Source organism: Carcharodon carcharias, chromosome 21 (genome assembly GCF_017639515.1).
Source record: "Carcharodon carcharias isolate sCarCar2 chromosome 21, sCarCar2.pri, whole genome shotgun sequence".
Classification (NCBI taxonomy): domain Eukaryota; kingdom Metazoa; phylum Chordata; class Chondrichthyes; order Lamniformes; family Lamnidae; genus Carcharodon; species Carcharodon carcharias.
Genome location: NC_054487.1, coordinates 25,850,134 through 25,866,406, shown reverse-complemented (window position 1 = coordinate 25,866,406; position 16,273 = coordinate 25,850,134). Strand labels below are relative to the sequence as shown.

The 16,273-nt window shown below is 44.7% G+C and overlaps 1 protein-coding gene across 1 annotated transcript in view; it reads right to left on the bottom strand.

Annotated features, from left to right (window-relative positions):
- The window catches only part of LOC121293236 (bcl-2 homologous antagonist/killer-like), a 63,320-nt gene that overhangs the window by 46,568 nt on the left and 479 nt on the right, over positions 1-16,273 (bottom strand). Inside the window, exon 3 of the mRNA XM_041216093.1 lies at positions 3,460-3,544. Within this exon, the coding sequence (XP_041072027.1) occupies positions 3,460-3,532 (73 nt within the window). The 5' untranslated portion in view covers positions 3,533-3,544. The remainder of the gene's footprint in view (positions 1-3,459; positions 3,545-16,273) is intronic.

The window sequence follows — 16,273 nt, the reverse complement described above, 5'->3', positions numbered from 1 at the left end:
AAGGCGCAATGGGGAAAGGTCGCTGTCTAAGACCTTCCTCCCATAGTGCACCGAGGGGCTGGGAACTGTTTAGAGCCCCTCGGGCTGTACAGCTCAAGATGAATGTATGCGTTGAATACTAATTGTATTATAATTGTATTGAAGCATCTCAGAATGCAACATTATGTATGTTGATAACTCCAGTACCTTTGTCTGATTATCTGCATTGACCATATTGAAATGATTGTAATATTCATTGATTGTATTGATGCATCTTGTGATCCATGTGTAAAAGTTGAACCTGATTGTACTTTTGTGATGGTGATTTTGAAATGGTTTGGAATGTTCTTCCAGATATTTTATGAATAAACTATATTGTTCAAAAAAAGAAAAAAAAGAAGTGTCCCCAGATTCTAAGTCCAGGGCCAGGTAAATACGGAGGGTTTCAGAGATGGGGTGGGGAAGATCCAGCCTGGGCAAGTGGGGGCGGTGGGGGTGGGGGCGCATGGGGTGAGGTGTCAGCGAATAGCAGCAGAGAGACTGCAGCCATGGGGCCAGGCCATCCAGGGGCAGGCACCCCATGTGGAAAGGTGGCCCCATTTCCATCCAAGCCCTATGCAGGGGGTGATCTGTCCTGCACTGCCACTGCTCCGAAACTTTACCAGCCAGCCTCAAAATTAAGGCCGGACAGGAAGCACCACTTAGGGAAGAAATTTGCGCTGCGCAGGTGGGTGCGCACCTAACCCGCTTGAGCGTAAAATGATATGCGATAAAGTCGGGCAAGTGTCCCAAAGTCATCATGCCCTCGCGCAATATTTCAGACAGTGGGCACACACAGGAGTCAACAACGTGCCTGCCGACAATTAACAGGCCTATTAAGGCCACGAAAGTAATAATTGACTTAAATTTTTCACTGCCTGTTCAACCTTATGGTTGGTGGGCAGGTGAAAGGGCCAACCTACTTTTGTAATTTTTAGGAAACCTTATCCACGGACAGAGTGAGATTTCCAACAGCAATTAAAAATTAAATTAAAATTTTGAAATTTCATTCATAACATTCCCCTGCTGATATGACAGAGTCACGGGGCAGCTTTGAAAGCGGGGGTGGGGGTGGGGTGCCCATAATGTTCCCAGGGTGGTCCCCGAGTCACATGACGGGACATGTTTTTAACAGTGGTAAATTTTTTATTTCTGCATTTTAAAATCTTCAGCTCCCTGAGGTAGCTCTGTGCCTCAGAGAGCTCTCATTGCGTACACATGCACGAAATTTGATGCTCGCCCTCTTCCCATCCCTGCCCCGGCAGTGCTGAGCACTGGCTGCTTATTAATTGGCCAGCCAGCGTGAAATCAACGTCAGGGCCCAATCACGGGCAGCGGATGTCTTCGTGGCTGCGCCAGGGCCCACCCGACAAGGTAAAAATCCTGCCCTTAGGGACCTCAACTGAGGCAATGGCGGGCAGGTTGCCCTAGGCCTCACCCACCCCACAATGGAAGCAGGCCAGAAAGGCAGTGGGAAGGCCACCCAGGGAACTTTACGGGCACCCCCACCCCTACCTTCAAAGCTGCCAGCAGGGGACCGCAGAATTCTGCCCATGACTCATTCCTCTCAACAAGCATCCCTTATCACAATGAACACAAAAACAATTTTACATTTTAAATGTATGTATTTTACAGTAAATACCAAAACTTTGAACTTTTTAGTGACAATTTTTTTTTGTTTAGTCTGTCCCAGTAGTTTAGTTTGATTTAAAATCTTGTACAAGACCAAAAGATGCGCAAATGTAAAGATTATTCATAGAATAACTTAGTGAACAATAGGCAGCATGGATTCAGAGCAGGACGACGTTGCTTGACACACTCTTCAAATTCATGAGGAAGTGACAAACCCCAAGTGGGGAGCAGTATGTACTTTGGCTTCCAAAAGGCATTTGATAAAGTTTAAAATGGAAAGCTATGAATTAAACTGAAAGCTGTGGGAATTCAGAGTAAAGCCTGGAAATTAATAACAAACTGATTGATGAGTAGGAAACAATGAGTACTCAACAGAGGATTTAGTTTAGTGTGAGGAGTGATTGGAGTACCACAGGTTCAGTGCTGAGACCATGGTCATTTCTATTTTACATAAATGAAGAGGATTCAGAAACGTAATGCAAAGTGATCAAATTTGTAAAAGTACCACACTAGTAGCGGTGGTAAAATCAGAGGAGATGGCTCAGAAATTACAGAATGAATAAGGTGAAATATGCATGGAGGCAGAATATTGGTAGATGAAATTTAATGAGGGTCATGGGTTCACGCAGCACTTCAGAGACTTGAGCACGTAATCCAAGATGACACTCAAGTGCAGTTCCGAGGAAATACTGCACTCAGAGATTCCCTTTGAATGAGAAGTTAAACAGAAGTCCATCTGTCCTTTCAGGTGGATGAGAGAAACATCATGACACTTTCAAAGGAGAGCTGGGGAGTTTGCCTAGTGTCCCGATCAATATCCTCGCGATATTGTCCTCGCCAACATCAGTTAAAAAAAAATGATTGTTTATCTTGTGGTTTCTGTCAGAGTTTGCTACATGAAAATTGGCTGCCCACAGTGACTACACTTCAAAAAGAACTTCACTGGTTGTAAATTGTTCTGGGACATCTTGGGATTGTGAAAGGCACTAGATAAATGGAAGTTATTTCTTGTTCTAATGTGGACAAATGTAAAGTGCAACATACATGAAGGGAATAAACACAAACGTTAACATCTTTCATAGTGCAGCTAGAATGGAAGAGACCAAGGAATTTTAGTAGATTCAATGCCAATCATGCCCAATAAATGCAGAGCCACAATGAATAAAGCCAATAGCATATTGAATTATATAGACAGAAACAGTATAATATATTAGAGTAGGTAATGATAAGAATTATAATACTCTGGTCAGACTATACTAGAAAAGTTGTGTCCATTTCTGGTGACCAAGAAACAAAACAGACATTCATATGCTGGAGGCAGTTCAGAGAAGAGCCATGAGTCATACCCCTAATCTCAGGGGACTGAGTTAGCAGAACAGATAGGAGAAAATTGGGATTTTTAATCTGAGAAGGTGGCACCAGAAAGATGATTTTAGCAAATTGTATAAGACAATAAGGATATAGGAAAAGTTATATTATTTTAAACTATGGAAGTAAAACCAGGGACACGTGTCCAAATTGGTAAAAGTTATTTTCAGGACTCATTTCAGAAAATTGTTCTTTACACAAAGTGATCAGCATGCGGAATAAACTCCAGAGAGAGCATGGAGGCAAAAATCCTGGAATCATTTAAGAAACAATTTGGAAGCTACAGCATGGGATCTATCAGGATCTCTCCGGATGAATGAATTAAGATTGACCTTCCTCATCTGTAATTAACTTGTAATCTTGTATTGTTGATGTACACTCCAAATGACCTAACTTCTAAATGCCTGCCAATTATTACATTTACATTAAATCGAGACAAACCTGCATCAACATCACTGATCTTTTCATGTGATGAACATGGCCTGCATGGATCACCACTGTTTCCAGTTGCCATGGTGTTGTAGTTCTGTTAAAATAGAGAAACAGATTGTCTCAAATAAAGATGCTTCATTAGAAAACAGTACGAGTAGCCTTGAATAAGCACCTCGTTGCCCAAGCTTTTTAATTTGAACAGTATTTTCCCCCCGTTTCTAGAACAGCATTGTATATGTATAATTTACTCCAATTACCATTAAAGCAGTTAGGAAGTGCATTGTCTGCTGGCTAAACATCCAGGGAAAATGTCCCCCTTCCCAAAACTCCATATCCCAAGGAAGTAAAGGCGTATAGGCCGAAATCCACAGGTCACAATCCCAACGGCCTCCAGTGCTGACTCCACCATAGAAGGGCAGCCAATTAGCATGGACCAGACTGGACCATGCACTTGTTTGAATGTAGTTGTGGTGTCTGCCTACCCACAGTTGCTAGAAATTCCACTTCTACTTGTGGGATCATGATTTGGCCAGACCCTTTCCACACATGACCTTGGTCCTCTTTGCTCCCTGAACTGGGGCGCTGATCTGGTAAAAGATTTTTAACTGCCTCTCTTCAGGGATCCAGGATAACACACATGCACTATTATGGAGGCCACTCACTCAGTGGACCAGCCTCCATTTATATATCAGATCCCTTTCCAGGTCAAGGAGTGGGAATTCCCAAAGTAGGGAGTTCCAATCCCCGTTCCACTCAATAGCCATTGGATAGCCTTGGATGGAAGTTTGGCTCTTTAAACAATAACTGTTCTAACTCCCACCAAGTACTCTTTACCCATCACCCATGCTCACTGATTTCCATTAAGGTGTTGCCAGATTGAGAGCCAATCTTAAAATTCTCATCACTATTTCCTCACCCTCCCTATCCCTGTAATCTCCTCTAACCCTACTGCCCTCCAAGATCTCTGCACTCCCCCAATTCTGGCTCTTGCACATCCCCTATTTTATTCACTCCACCATTGGTGGCTGTGCCTTCAGCTACCATGGCCTTAAACTTTGAAATTCCCTCCCTAAATCTCTGCTTCTTTTACCTCTTTTAAGACGCACCTTAAGATGCTTGTACCTGTCCTAATATCTCCTTTTTGGCTCAGTATCAAATTCATTGATGTGCCTTGGTATGCTTTACCGCAAAAATGCAAGTTGTTTTGGTTCTTTAAGCTCCACTCAAGAACCTGAACATATAATCTAGGTTGCTGCAATATTGCTTGAACCCTCATTCTCAGGGGGTGATGTTTTCGGCCCCCATCTGCTCGTTACACTGGTTCAAAGAATGTAACAGATCCAATGTTGCTGTGCAAATGAGAGCAGGGAACTCTCCCGGTGTCTTGACCAACATTATCCCATCTGTCAATTCCACCAAATTGATATACACAAATTTACCCACATAGCAATTATGACTGTACTTCAAAAGCAATGTATTGAATGAGAAGCAATTCGAAACATCCTCAGGATGCAAGAAAGCAAATGCAATAAACAAAAGCACTTTAGTTTGAGTGATATCCTTGTTTTACCTGGATTTTCATGTACAAGGAGCCCAATATCAATAGCAACTACTAAATATAAACTGCACCGGAACCCATTCAATAGTCTGGTTTAATAGTGAATTATAACATTATGTTGGCTCTAGCTAACAATACAACAGTAATCATCAGCACTTCAGTTTGAATGGAATCCAGGTATACCAAACAGTAAGGTGCCAGCCTGGTGAGGTTACAGCAGAGGGTTAGATGCATGCTAAACAATGGATGCAGCAGGCCAGCTCAGAAATCTCACAAACCAATGAATCAAATCAGATCAGATCAAAGCTCTGCAGTCCTGCCAAGTCCAGTTATGAATTAAGCAACAATTAGGAGGAGGAGACTCGAACATCCCCATCCTCAATGATGGAAGAACCCAGCACAAGTGTGAAAAACAATGCTGAAGCACTTACAACCATCTTCAGCCAGATGTGCCATGGGGATAATCCATCTTGGCCTTCACCTTGGCCGACTACCACAGATGCCAGCCTTCAGTCTCATTCTCCAGAGAGCCAGATACTGAAGGATGATACTGTACCCACTCTTTATTCAGCTTTACATTTATTAACAGAGTGAAACATACAAACATATACCTCCTAACTCAACCATACACCGTTTCAGTGTCTCTTTATGTGTGCCCAAGTAAAACCCCAATTAACCTGCTCCACCCACATTTAATTAAACAGAATTGATATACAATTAACATTTAGCCAATTCAATTCAATCCACACTATCAATGGGGAGGTGGTGGTGTGGTGATATTATCACTGGACTAATAACCCAGAGACCCAGGGTAATGCTCTGGGGACCTGGGTTTGAATCCACAACAGCAGATGGAATTTGAATTCAATAAAAATCTGGAATTGAAAGTCTAAGCTGGTTCACCAATGCCCCTTTAGGGAACAAATTTTGCTGTCCTTACCTGGTATGTGACTCCAGACGTCCAGCTGGCCTCTCAAATAGCCTTGCACACCACTCAGTTGAATCAAACTGCTAAATAAGGAATGGAACTGGACAGGCCACCCAGCATTGACCTAGACACTGGAAACGACAGCGTCAGCCTTGTTGACTCTGCAAGGTCCTCGTTAACTCTGCAAGGTCCTCGTTACTATCACTGGGAGAGAGCTGTCTCATAGACTAGTCAAGCAGTAGCCTGACATAGTCATACACAATATCATACCTTGCAGATAATGTCCCAGATATCATCATCCCTGGGTATGTCCTGTCCCACTGGCACAGGACAGATCCAGCAGAGGTGGCATCACAATGGTACACAGTCGGGAGGGAGTTGTCCTGGGAGTCCTCAACATCGACTCCAGACCCATGGAGTCTCACAGCATCAGGTCAAACATGGGCAAGGAAACCTCCTGCTGATAACCACATATTGCCCGCCCACCCTCACTCCACATCCCTCAGTTGATGAATCAGTACTCCAACATGTTGAACATCACTTGGAGGAAGCACAGAGGGTGGCAATGGTGTAGAATGTACTCTGGCTGGGAGAACTTCAATGTCCATCACCAACAGTGGCCCGGCAGCACGAGTATAGATCGAGCTGGTCGAGGACATAGCTACTAGACTGGGTCTGTGGCAGGTGGTGAGGGAACCAACAAGTGGGAAAACATACTTGACCTCATCCTCACCAACCAACCTGCAGCAGATGCATCTGTCCATGACAGTATCGTTAGGTATGACAACCATGCAGCCCTTGTGAAGACAAAGTTTCATCTTCACACTGAGGATAATATGTGGCACTGGCACCATGCTAAATGGGATAGATTTTGAACAGATCAGCAACTCAAGACTGGGAAAACATGAGGCTCGAGTGGGCCATCAGCAGCAACAGAATTGTACTCAACCACAATCTGTGACCTTATAGCCTGGCATATCCTCCACTCTACCATTACCATCAAGCCAGGGGGTCAACCCTGATTCAATGAAGAGCGCAGGAGGGCATGCCAGGAGCAGCACCAGGCATACCTAAAAATGAGATGTCAACCTAGTGAAGCTATAAACACAGGACTACTAGCACGCCAAACAGTATAAGCAGCAAGTGATAGACAGAGCTAAGCAATCCCACAACTAATGGATCAGATTTAAGCTCTACAATCTTGCCACATCTAGTTGTGAATGGTAGTGGACAATTAAGGAACTCACTGAAGGAGGAGGCTCCACAAATATCCCTATCCTCAGTGAAGGGGGAGCAGTACATCAGTGCAAAAGCTAAGGTTGAAACAGTTGCAATAATCTTCAGCCAGGAGTGCTAAGTTGATGATCCATCTCAGCATCCTCTGGAGGTCCCCAGCATCACAGATGCCAGTCTTCAGCCAATTCAATTCACTCCGCGTGATATCAAGAAACAGCTGAAGGCACTGGAAACTGCAAAGATTATGGGCCCCAACAATATTATAGATTCATAGATGTTTACAGCACAGAAGGAGGCCATCAGCCCATTGTGTCCACCCTGGTCAACACAGATCTGGCTACACTAATCCTATTTTCCAGCACTTGGCCCATAGCCCTGGAGGCCATGGCAATGCAAGTGAATATCTAAATACTTCTTAAATGTTACAAGAGTTTCTGACACAACCACCCTTTCAGGCAGTGAGTTCCAGACTCCCACCACCCTCTGGGTGAAAACATTTCTCAACTCCCCTCTTAGCCTTCTACCTCTCACCTTAAATCTATGCCTCCGGGTTATTAACCTCTCTACTAATGGAAAAAGTACCTTCCGATCCACCCTATCTATGTCCCTCAATCTTATACAGCTCTATCAGGTCCCCTCTCAACTTTCACTGCTCCAAGGAAAACAACCCCAGCCTTTCCAATCTTTCCTCAAAGCTCAGGCCCTCCAGCCCAGCAGCAATAGTACTGAAGCCTTGTGCTCCAGAACTTGCTGCGCCCCAAGCCAAGCTGTTTCAGTACAGCTACTACACTGGCATCAACCTAGCTATGTGGAAAATTGCCCAGATACACCCTGAACACAAAATGGAGGACAAATCCAACCTGGCCAATTCCCGCCCCATCAGTCTACTCTCAATCATCAGGAAAGTAATGGAATGGGTCATCAATAGCGCTATCAAGTGACACTTGCTTAGCAATAATCTGCTCACTGACGCTCAGTTTGGGCTCCACCAGAGCCACTCAGCTTTTGATCTCATTGCAGCCTTGCTTCAAACATGGATAAAAGAGCTGAACTCCAGAGGTGAGGGTAATGTCACTGCCCTTGACATCAAGGCAGCATTTGACTGAGTGCAACATCAAGGAGCTCTAGCAAAACTGGAGTCAATGGGAATCAGGGGGAAAATTCTCCACTGGTTGGAATCATACTGAGCACAAAAGAAGGTGGTTGTGGTTGTTGGAGGTCAATCATCTCGGCCTCAGGACATCACTGCAGGAGTTCCTCGGGGTAGTTCCCAGCCCCAACCATCTTCAGCTGCTTCAACAATGACCTTCCTTCCATCAGAAGGTCAGAGTAAGGATAATTACACAAATGTCCAGCACCATTCACGACTCCTCAGATATTGAAGCAGTCTGTGTCCAAATGCAGCAAGATCTGGACAATATCCAGGCTTGGGCTGACAAATGGCAAGTAACATTCGTGCCACACAAGTGCCAGGCAATGACCATCTCCAATAAGAGAGAATGTAACCATCACCCCTGGACATTCAATGGCATGACCATCACTGAATCCCCCACTATCAATATCCTGGGGGTTACTATTGACCAGAAACTGAACTCGGCTAGCCATATAAATACTGTAGCTACAAGAGCAGGTCAGAGGCTTGGAATCCTGCGGCAAGTAACTCATCTTCTGGCTTCCCAAAGCCTGTCCACTATGTACAAGGGGCAAGTCAGGAATGTGATGGAATGCTCTCCACTTGTCTGGATGATGCAGTTCCAGTAAGACTCAAGATGCTTGACACAAACCAGGACAAAGCAGCCTGCTTGATTGGCACCCCATCCACAAACATTCATTCCCTCCTCCACTGGCACACAGTGGAAGCAGTATGTACCATCTACAAGATGCACTGCAGAAACTCCACAAGGTTCCTTAGACAGCACCTTCCTAACCCACGGCAGCTGCTATTTGGAAGGACAAGGACGGCTGATAGATGAGAACCCCACTATCTGGAAATTCCCTTCCAAGTCACTCGGCATCCTGGTTTGGAAATATATTGCCATTCCTTCAATGTCACTGAGTCAAAATCCTAGAACTCCCTCCCTAACAGCACTGTAGGTGTACCTACACCACATGGACTGCAACGGTTCAAGGAGGCAGCTCACCACCACCTTCACAAGGTCAATTAGGGATGGTCATAAATACTGGCCTAGCCAGCGATGCCCACAACCCATGAATTAATTTTTTTTAAAAATCAAGGAACGATACACTGGATACAGCAAAGGCTATGGGCCCTGATAATATCCCAGTTGTAATGCTGCAGATTTACGCTGCAGTACTAGTCACACTTATGGTCATGCTGTTTCAATACAGCTACAACACTGCATCTACCCAACAAAGTGAAAAATTGTTCCCAAAAAGCTGGACAAATCCCATCTTACCAATTGCTGCCCCCTCCATCTACTTTCAATCAAGGTGATGGGAGGTGTCATTGACAGTGCTATCAAAGTATGCTTACACGCTAATGATCTGCTCATAGATGCTCCGTTTGGGTTCCGCCACGACCACACCTTATTGTAGTCTTGGTCCAAACAGAGACAAAGAGCTGAATTCTGCAGCAATGACACATTGGTGGAGTGGGCAGACAGGAGGCAGAGGTTCAATGCGGAGATGTGTGAGGTAATACTCTTTGGTACAAAGAACATGGAGAGACAATACAAAATGAAGGATACTATACTAAGGGGTGTGCAGGAGCTGAGACATGGGTGTATGTGTACATAGCTCATTAAAAGGTGTCAGGACAGGTGGAGAGCTGTTTCTAAAGCATTCTAGGCTTCATTAATAGGGGCATAGAGTACAAGAGCAGGGAAGTTATGATGAACTTATATAAGATACTGATTAGACCTCAGCTGGAGTATAGTGTACAGTTCTGGGCGCCACACTATAGGAAGGACTTGAACACATTGGAGAGAGTGCAGAGGAGTTTTACAAGAATGTTTCCGGGGTGAGACACTTCATTTACGAGGAAAGATTGGAGAAGTTGGGACTGTTTTCCTTGGAGAGGAGGCAGCCAAGAGGGGAGCCAACAGAAGTTTTCAAAATCATGAGGGGTCTGGAGAGAGTGGATAGGGAGAAACTGTTCCTGCTCGTAAACGGATCAAGAACCAGAGCGCACAATTTTAATGTGTTTTGCAAAAAAAGCAAATGCGAGGTGAGAAAAACTTATTCACACAATGAGTAGTTAGGGTTTGGAATTGCCTGGAAGTGTGGTGGAGGCAAGTTCAATTGAGGTGTTCAAGAGAACATTGTTTTTATTTAAATAATCATCCAGTGTGCAGGGTTGCGGGGAAAAGGCAGGAGATTGGCAATAAGTTAAAATGCTCAGAGAGCCGGTGCAGACACAATGAGACCTCCTTCTACAAGTAACAATTCTGTGATTCTCAGGGTGAGATGACAGCAACAGCTTTTGATATAGAAGCAGCATTTGACCAAATGTGGCATGCATGGGCCCTAGCAAAAAGTGAAACCGATGGGAATTTGGGGAAAAGCTCTTCACTGTATGGAGTAATAGCTACCACAAAGGAAGATGGATTGTGGTTGGTGGTGTGGAGACCAATATCTCAGGCCCAAGACATTGCAGCAGGAGTCTCTCAGAACAGTGTTCTAGGCTCAGCATTTTCAGCTGTTTCATCAATAACCATCCCTCCAACATAAGATCAGAAATGGGGCTGGTCGTAGATGACTGCACAATATTCAATTCCATTCGCAACTCCTCAGATAGTGTCGCATGCAACAAAACCTCAACAATATTCAGGCTTGGGCTAATAGCTAACAAGTAACATTCACACCACATAAGTGCCAGAAAATTACCATTTCCAACAAAGGAGAGACTATCCACCTCCCCTGACATTCAACTGTGCCATTTATCATGGTCAAATTCCCTAGCATCAATGTCCTGGAATCACCACTAATCAGAAACTTAACTGGACCAACCATGTAAAGCAAGTCAGAGACTGGAAATTTTGTAGTGAGCGACTTACTTCCTAATCCCCCAAAGTCTTTCCACTTTCTGTAAGGCAGAAGTCAGGAGTGTGACGGAATACTTTCCACTTGTTGGAGTTGCATTCATCCAGACAACATTAAAAAATATTGGCACCATCCAGAACAAAGCATCCTTCTTGGTCGGCATCCTATCCACCACCATAAATGATCACTCCCTTCACCACCAACGTACAATGGCTGCAGTGTGTACCATCTTCTCTAGATGCAGTGTAGCAACTCGCAGAGGTTCCTTCAGCAGCATCACCCAAACCGGTGATCTTATCACCTAGGAGGACAAGGGCAGTAGGCGCATGGGAATGGATAGATGGGCAGTAGGCGCATGGGAATGGATAGATGGGCAGTAGGCGCATGGGAATGGATAGATGGGCAGTAGGCGCATGGGAATGGATAGATGGGCCGTAGGCGCATGGGAATGGATAGATGGGCCGTAGGCGCATGGGAATGGATAGATGGGCTGTAGGCGCATGGGAATGGACAGATGGGCTGTAGGTGCATGGGAATTTACCTACAAGCTGCAAGGTCCTCTCTCAGTTATGCACCATTCAGGCTTGGAAATATATTACCATTCCTTCGTCACTGCTGGGTCAAAATTCTGAAACTCCCTAACTAACAGTGCTTTATGATAACCTTCACCTTCACTACACTAACGCAGTGGTTGAAGGCCACAGTTTACCACCCTTCTCAAGGGCAATTACAGAAGGGCAATAAATGCTGGCCTCACCAGCAATACCACATCCTATGAATGAATTTTAAAAAGTGCCACTCATTGTCAGGTTGGAGGTCTATAACCATATGTATTAATCATAACTGGATCTCATGTGGCACCAGGGAGAAACTCATGTACCTCTTCCCAAGAAATATTCACACTCAAAGCATATCCACCTAGCTGGCTGCCCAATAACATTAGCAGAGATTATGTTGGGATCAGGTTTCCAGATTATACTATCAAGTGGACGGACTATGTAGCGATCAGGAGAGGAAAAACAAATTAGGCAAGGCAGAAATGAAAAGGAAAATAAAATCCTTATTGTAATTTCAGAAGATAATTAAACAAAAACTAACCACCTAAACTGAGACATCATGGGTGAAAAATTCAGTTCCTTAGCACCCACTTCACCCTCAGAGACCCAGAATGGCATCTGCAGCACCTTTGCACGTGGGTGAATCATGCTGGGTACCACATGGTAAGAAAGTTAGCACACAAGCAGTGAACGTCTGCCAGAATGTGGAACAGGTGGATCATGATGTTTGACACCAGTAGTTGCAATTTTGAAACTCAACACTCCAGCTCCACTCTTAACACTTGCACAGTTGAACACATGTTCAGCAGCAGGAAGAATGCCACTCCCACCATCACTCCACTGCTGCTACTTAAAGGAATTATCAACTACTTAACTGCTGGTTGATTTCTTCTGGCTGTTGCTATAGTTCTACAAGTGTTTAGTACATTCAGTGTTATTTCAAGTTGCAGGCCCATTTGTGCTAGCTGAGCTATATTTGCTCCCAGTCAAGAAAAGCTTGATTTAAAATTCTCATCCTTGGTTTCAAATCCCCCCAAGGCCCATCTCTCTAATCATCTTCACCCTCCAAAATAATTGCACTCATCGAAATCTGGTCTCTTGAGCATCTCCAGTTTCAATTACTCCACCATTGGTGGCTATGCCTTCAGCTGCCAAACTCCTAAACTCTGGAATTAACCTCTCTACTCCTTGAAACTCACTCCTATGACCAATTACCCTAATATTTTCTTATTTGGCTCAGTATGTCTAATTTTCCTTTATATCACTTTTGTGAAATTACTTGGCACATTTTATATTTATAAAGCAGCTTTATTGTAATAAGTTGCTCTTAATGTTGTTGCAAGATTACAGGGCATGGTGTGGCAGCTGCTGAAGAGTTGGTCAGTTGAATTCAAGACGTCTGCAAAAACCAGCTGCTCCTAGGAATGGGTGCACCAATAAGCATTCCTCTTGGAATACAACATGACTTGGACAATCAACAAAGCAGTACAAAGTGTGGAAGAGGAAGAGGAGGTGGAGGGAGAAAGAGGGAAGGGCCCTCAGCAGGAGGCTATATCTGCTTACAGTGTTCATGGAGCACTTTTCCTACCCAAATTTCAGTGAAGAACAATGTGTGAGACATCTGCACTTCAGTCTTCATGGAAATCTGCCACCTGCTGCAGTCATAACTGCAATCTCAAAAGAGGGCAAGGTGCGCAATGTCAGTGGCTGTGCTGTGAAGGTGACCATGGCAATGAACTTATGTGAATGACTCCTTCCAGGTTGGAGCTGGAGAAATTTGCAGCATCTTGCAGTTTTCCAACCACTGTTACGTAAGGGACAGAGACACTGAGGCTCTCTATTCAATAAGATCTAGCTACATTTTTTCTCTCTTGCCAGAGACAAGCAGGTGGAATGAACACAGGGCTTTGCGAGGATTACAGGCTTTATCCTGGTGCAAGGTACCAGTGACTGAAAGTGTTGACGTGACGTCTGCAAAGCGGTGCACAGCCTGATACTGGAACCGAAAGGGATTCCACCCACTCAAAATCCAGCTGATATGACCATCAACAGCAAATCATGCAGGTTGATGCCTGGTGTCCTGACAACAGTCATGATGCCTTCAAACTGCTGCGCCAGCTGCATGTGCACCACCACAGTAAATCAGAGTGGCTATTGAGCAAAACACTCTCCACTGACCACATTGCTCATGATTCTAGTGCTCCATTCCCTGCTGAAGAAATGTTTCCACTAGCTGGACCGCTCCAAGAGCCTTGTAATACTCGACAGAGTGACTGTCAAGACTCGTGGTAGTTTGTTGCATGCTGCATAACCCTGCAATCGTGAGACAACAGCCCTTGCTACTAACTATTCAGCCAGCAGCTGAAGTGGAGGAGACAGGGGAGAAGGCAATCTTAACAGACCCTTGCAGTTAACAAGGAGTTCATTCAAGTGCGATACACACTTTACCTTCCCCCCTGCCACTGATCATCACAGTACTGCTTGACTACAATGCAAAAACAAAAGCCACTACAAAATAAACATTCAGAACCAATTTTTAAAAATGAAATCATGTCACATTGCATACAAGCATCCTCATGTATTCCCTTGGTGCCCTTGCCTGCCCTAATTCTCCTATGCAATGCCAACCCAGAGTCTGCAGCATAGTTGGTGGAAGGCTGATGATTTTCAATGGAAGAGACCATAGCTGGTCTTGGAGAAGGACCTCAAGCCACTCTAAGCCTAGAAGGCCGAGGTACAGAATGCATAATTTTGACAGGGTGGCAATAATCTGGGCTGGCTGCTTACAGGCAACAGCATTGACACAGGCAGAGTGGTAGAGGTGGGAGAACAAATGCTGCCTTCCTGAGAGAGAATGGCATTCTCGATGCAGTCACTGCCACTCCCCCATGTGACACCTCAGAAATCCTAGTAATCTGTTGGGAAAAAACATTGTTGGACGACTGTAACATTCTGTAAACTCTGCACACTGTAATCTACATCTGTGATGGCATCAGTCTGAGCTTCCATCACAGAAGTCTAAGTTTACTTTGCAGCACTATGATATTGGGCATATTGCTTGTGCTATGGTAGCTGAGACATCAGCCATCAGACACTGTATCATGGTTGGGTTGACAAGTGTGCAGACGGATTTGGCCACAACTTCAATGTTGCAAAGAATGGACTCCAAGCCCTGTACCAAGATAATGGTGACCTCCTCCAATACCATGACATTCACTGCAGGCTTTCTGGCAGACTTCCCAATTTACCAAGCATTTTGTTGTGCATACCCATCAGTATTTTTGTAGGCTGCCCCCTCAAAGTGCTCATCTGAATGTGTGATATTGTTCCCTGAGAGGGGGAATAAGGTATGAGGATACTACCATCCTTGATGGTTTCTGTACCTCCACCAGCCTATTCCGCTGGCCTCAGCAATGGGTGTTCTAATAATGGCCAGCACCATCTCCTCCATGATAGTTAGGACATCAGGTACACCTGTTCCCCTCTGGTGTGTTGTTGTTGGCTCTGGTTCTGTGTCATTTGTTCTGCAAGACAGAGGGAGGTGTGTCAGTGAGTGTTGTGCAATCTTTTTGGCTGATGTGGCTGTCGTGGTTGTAGAGCTGGCAGTTTGGGTATGAGGCTTGCGTAGTACTAAGGATCCAAGGGTACAGCAAAGCACATGAATAGTTGGCATGAGTGATTTTTGATAGTTTGGTGAAGTGCATTTGGTAGGATCTGGCATTTGAAGATGCATTCACTGACCATGATCATTTGTGTGAGATCATTGAACTTTGTTCAGCACTGCATTCAGGTCCACAAGGCTTGCCACCTGGCATTGACCTCCAAGGTTATTTACTCCAATTTTGTTTTAAGTGTGTGTCTGGAGGACCTCTTAGCTCTCTGCCCCTGTGGATACAGGACATCTGTTCTCTATTCCGCTTCCTCCACCAAAGCCTCCAGTGTAATGTCTGAAGAACTTGGGAGTACGCCATCTCCCATGTTGTGCATTCTTCACTGTTTCCCAGGCAAGATTCACTTCCCGCATAACTGCCAGTACTTGCTCCAGCCACAACGCACCTCCCCTTTAAGAGGTGTAGACTCGCTTTAACTGGTGTGATCAAGTTATGATTTTGGGCCCCCTGCTGATGTGTACAGCCAATGAACAGGGCAGATAGCACAGGCTGCGGGCAGCACCAAGTTGGCGCGCTGCCTGAAATACCTTAAACAGGTGCGGATTAATCATGCGAGGCATCCCTGCATCCATCTTTGAAGGCTATCAAATATAGTCCCCATATTTTTTTTATCTGAGGTGTGCATGAATTTTTGCCCATAACGTTTTGATCTGAGCCTATCTGACCTTTGTACTGCTGTTGGTTTAATACTGAGCAAAATCAGTGCAATGGGGAAAATTTCAAAGTTAGGCATTTTCCTTTTGTTTCGGGGGTGCAGCTACAGAGATGATGATTGTAAACTTTTAGTGATAATTACTGTAATGTTTATAAAAGAACATTCAGCTATCTGCAGCATATTCAAATTAGGAGAGTGGTTCCCCCAAGCGCCTCT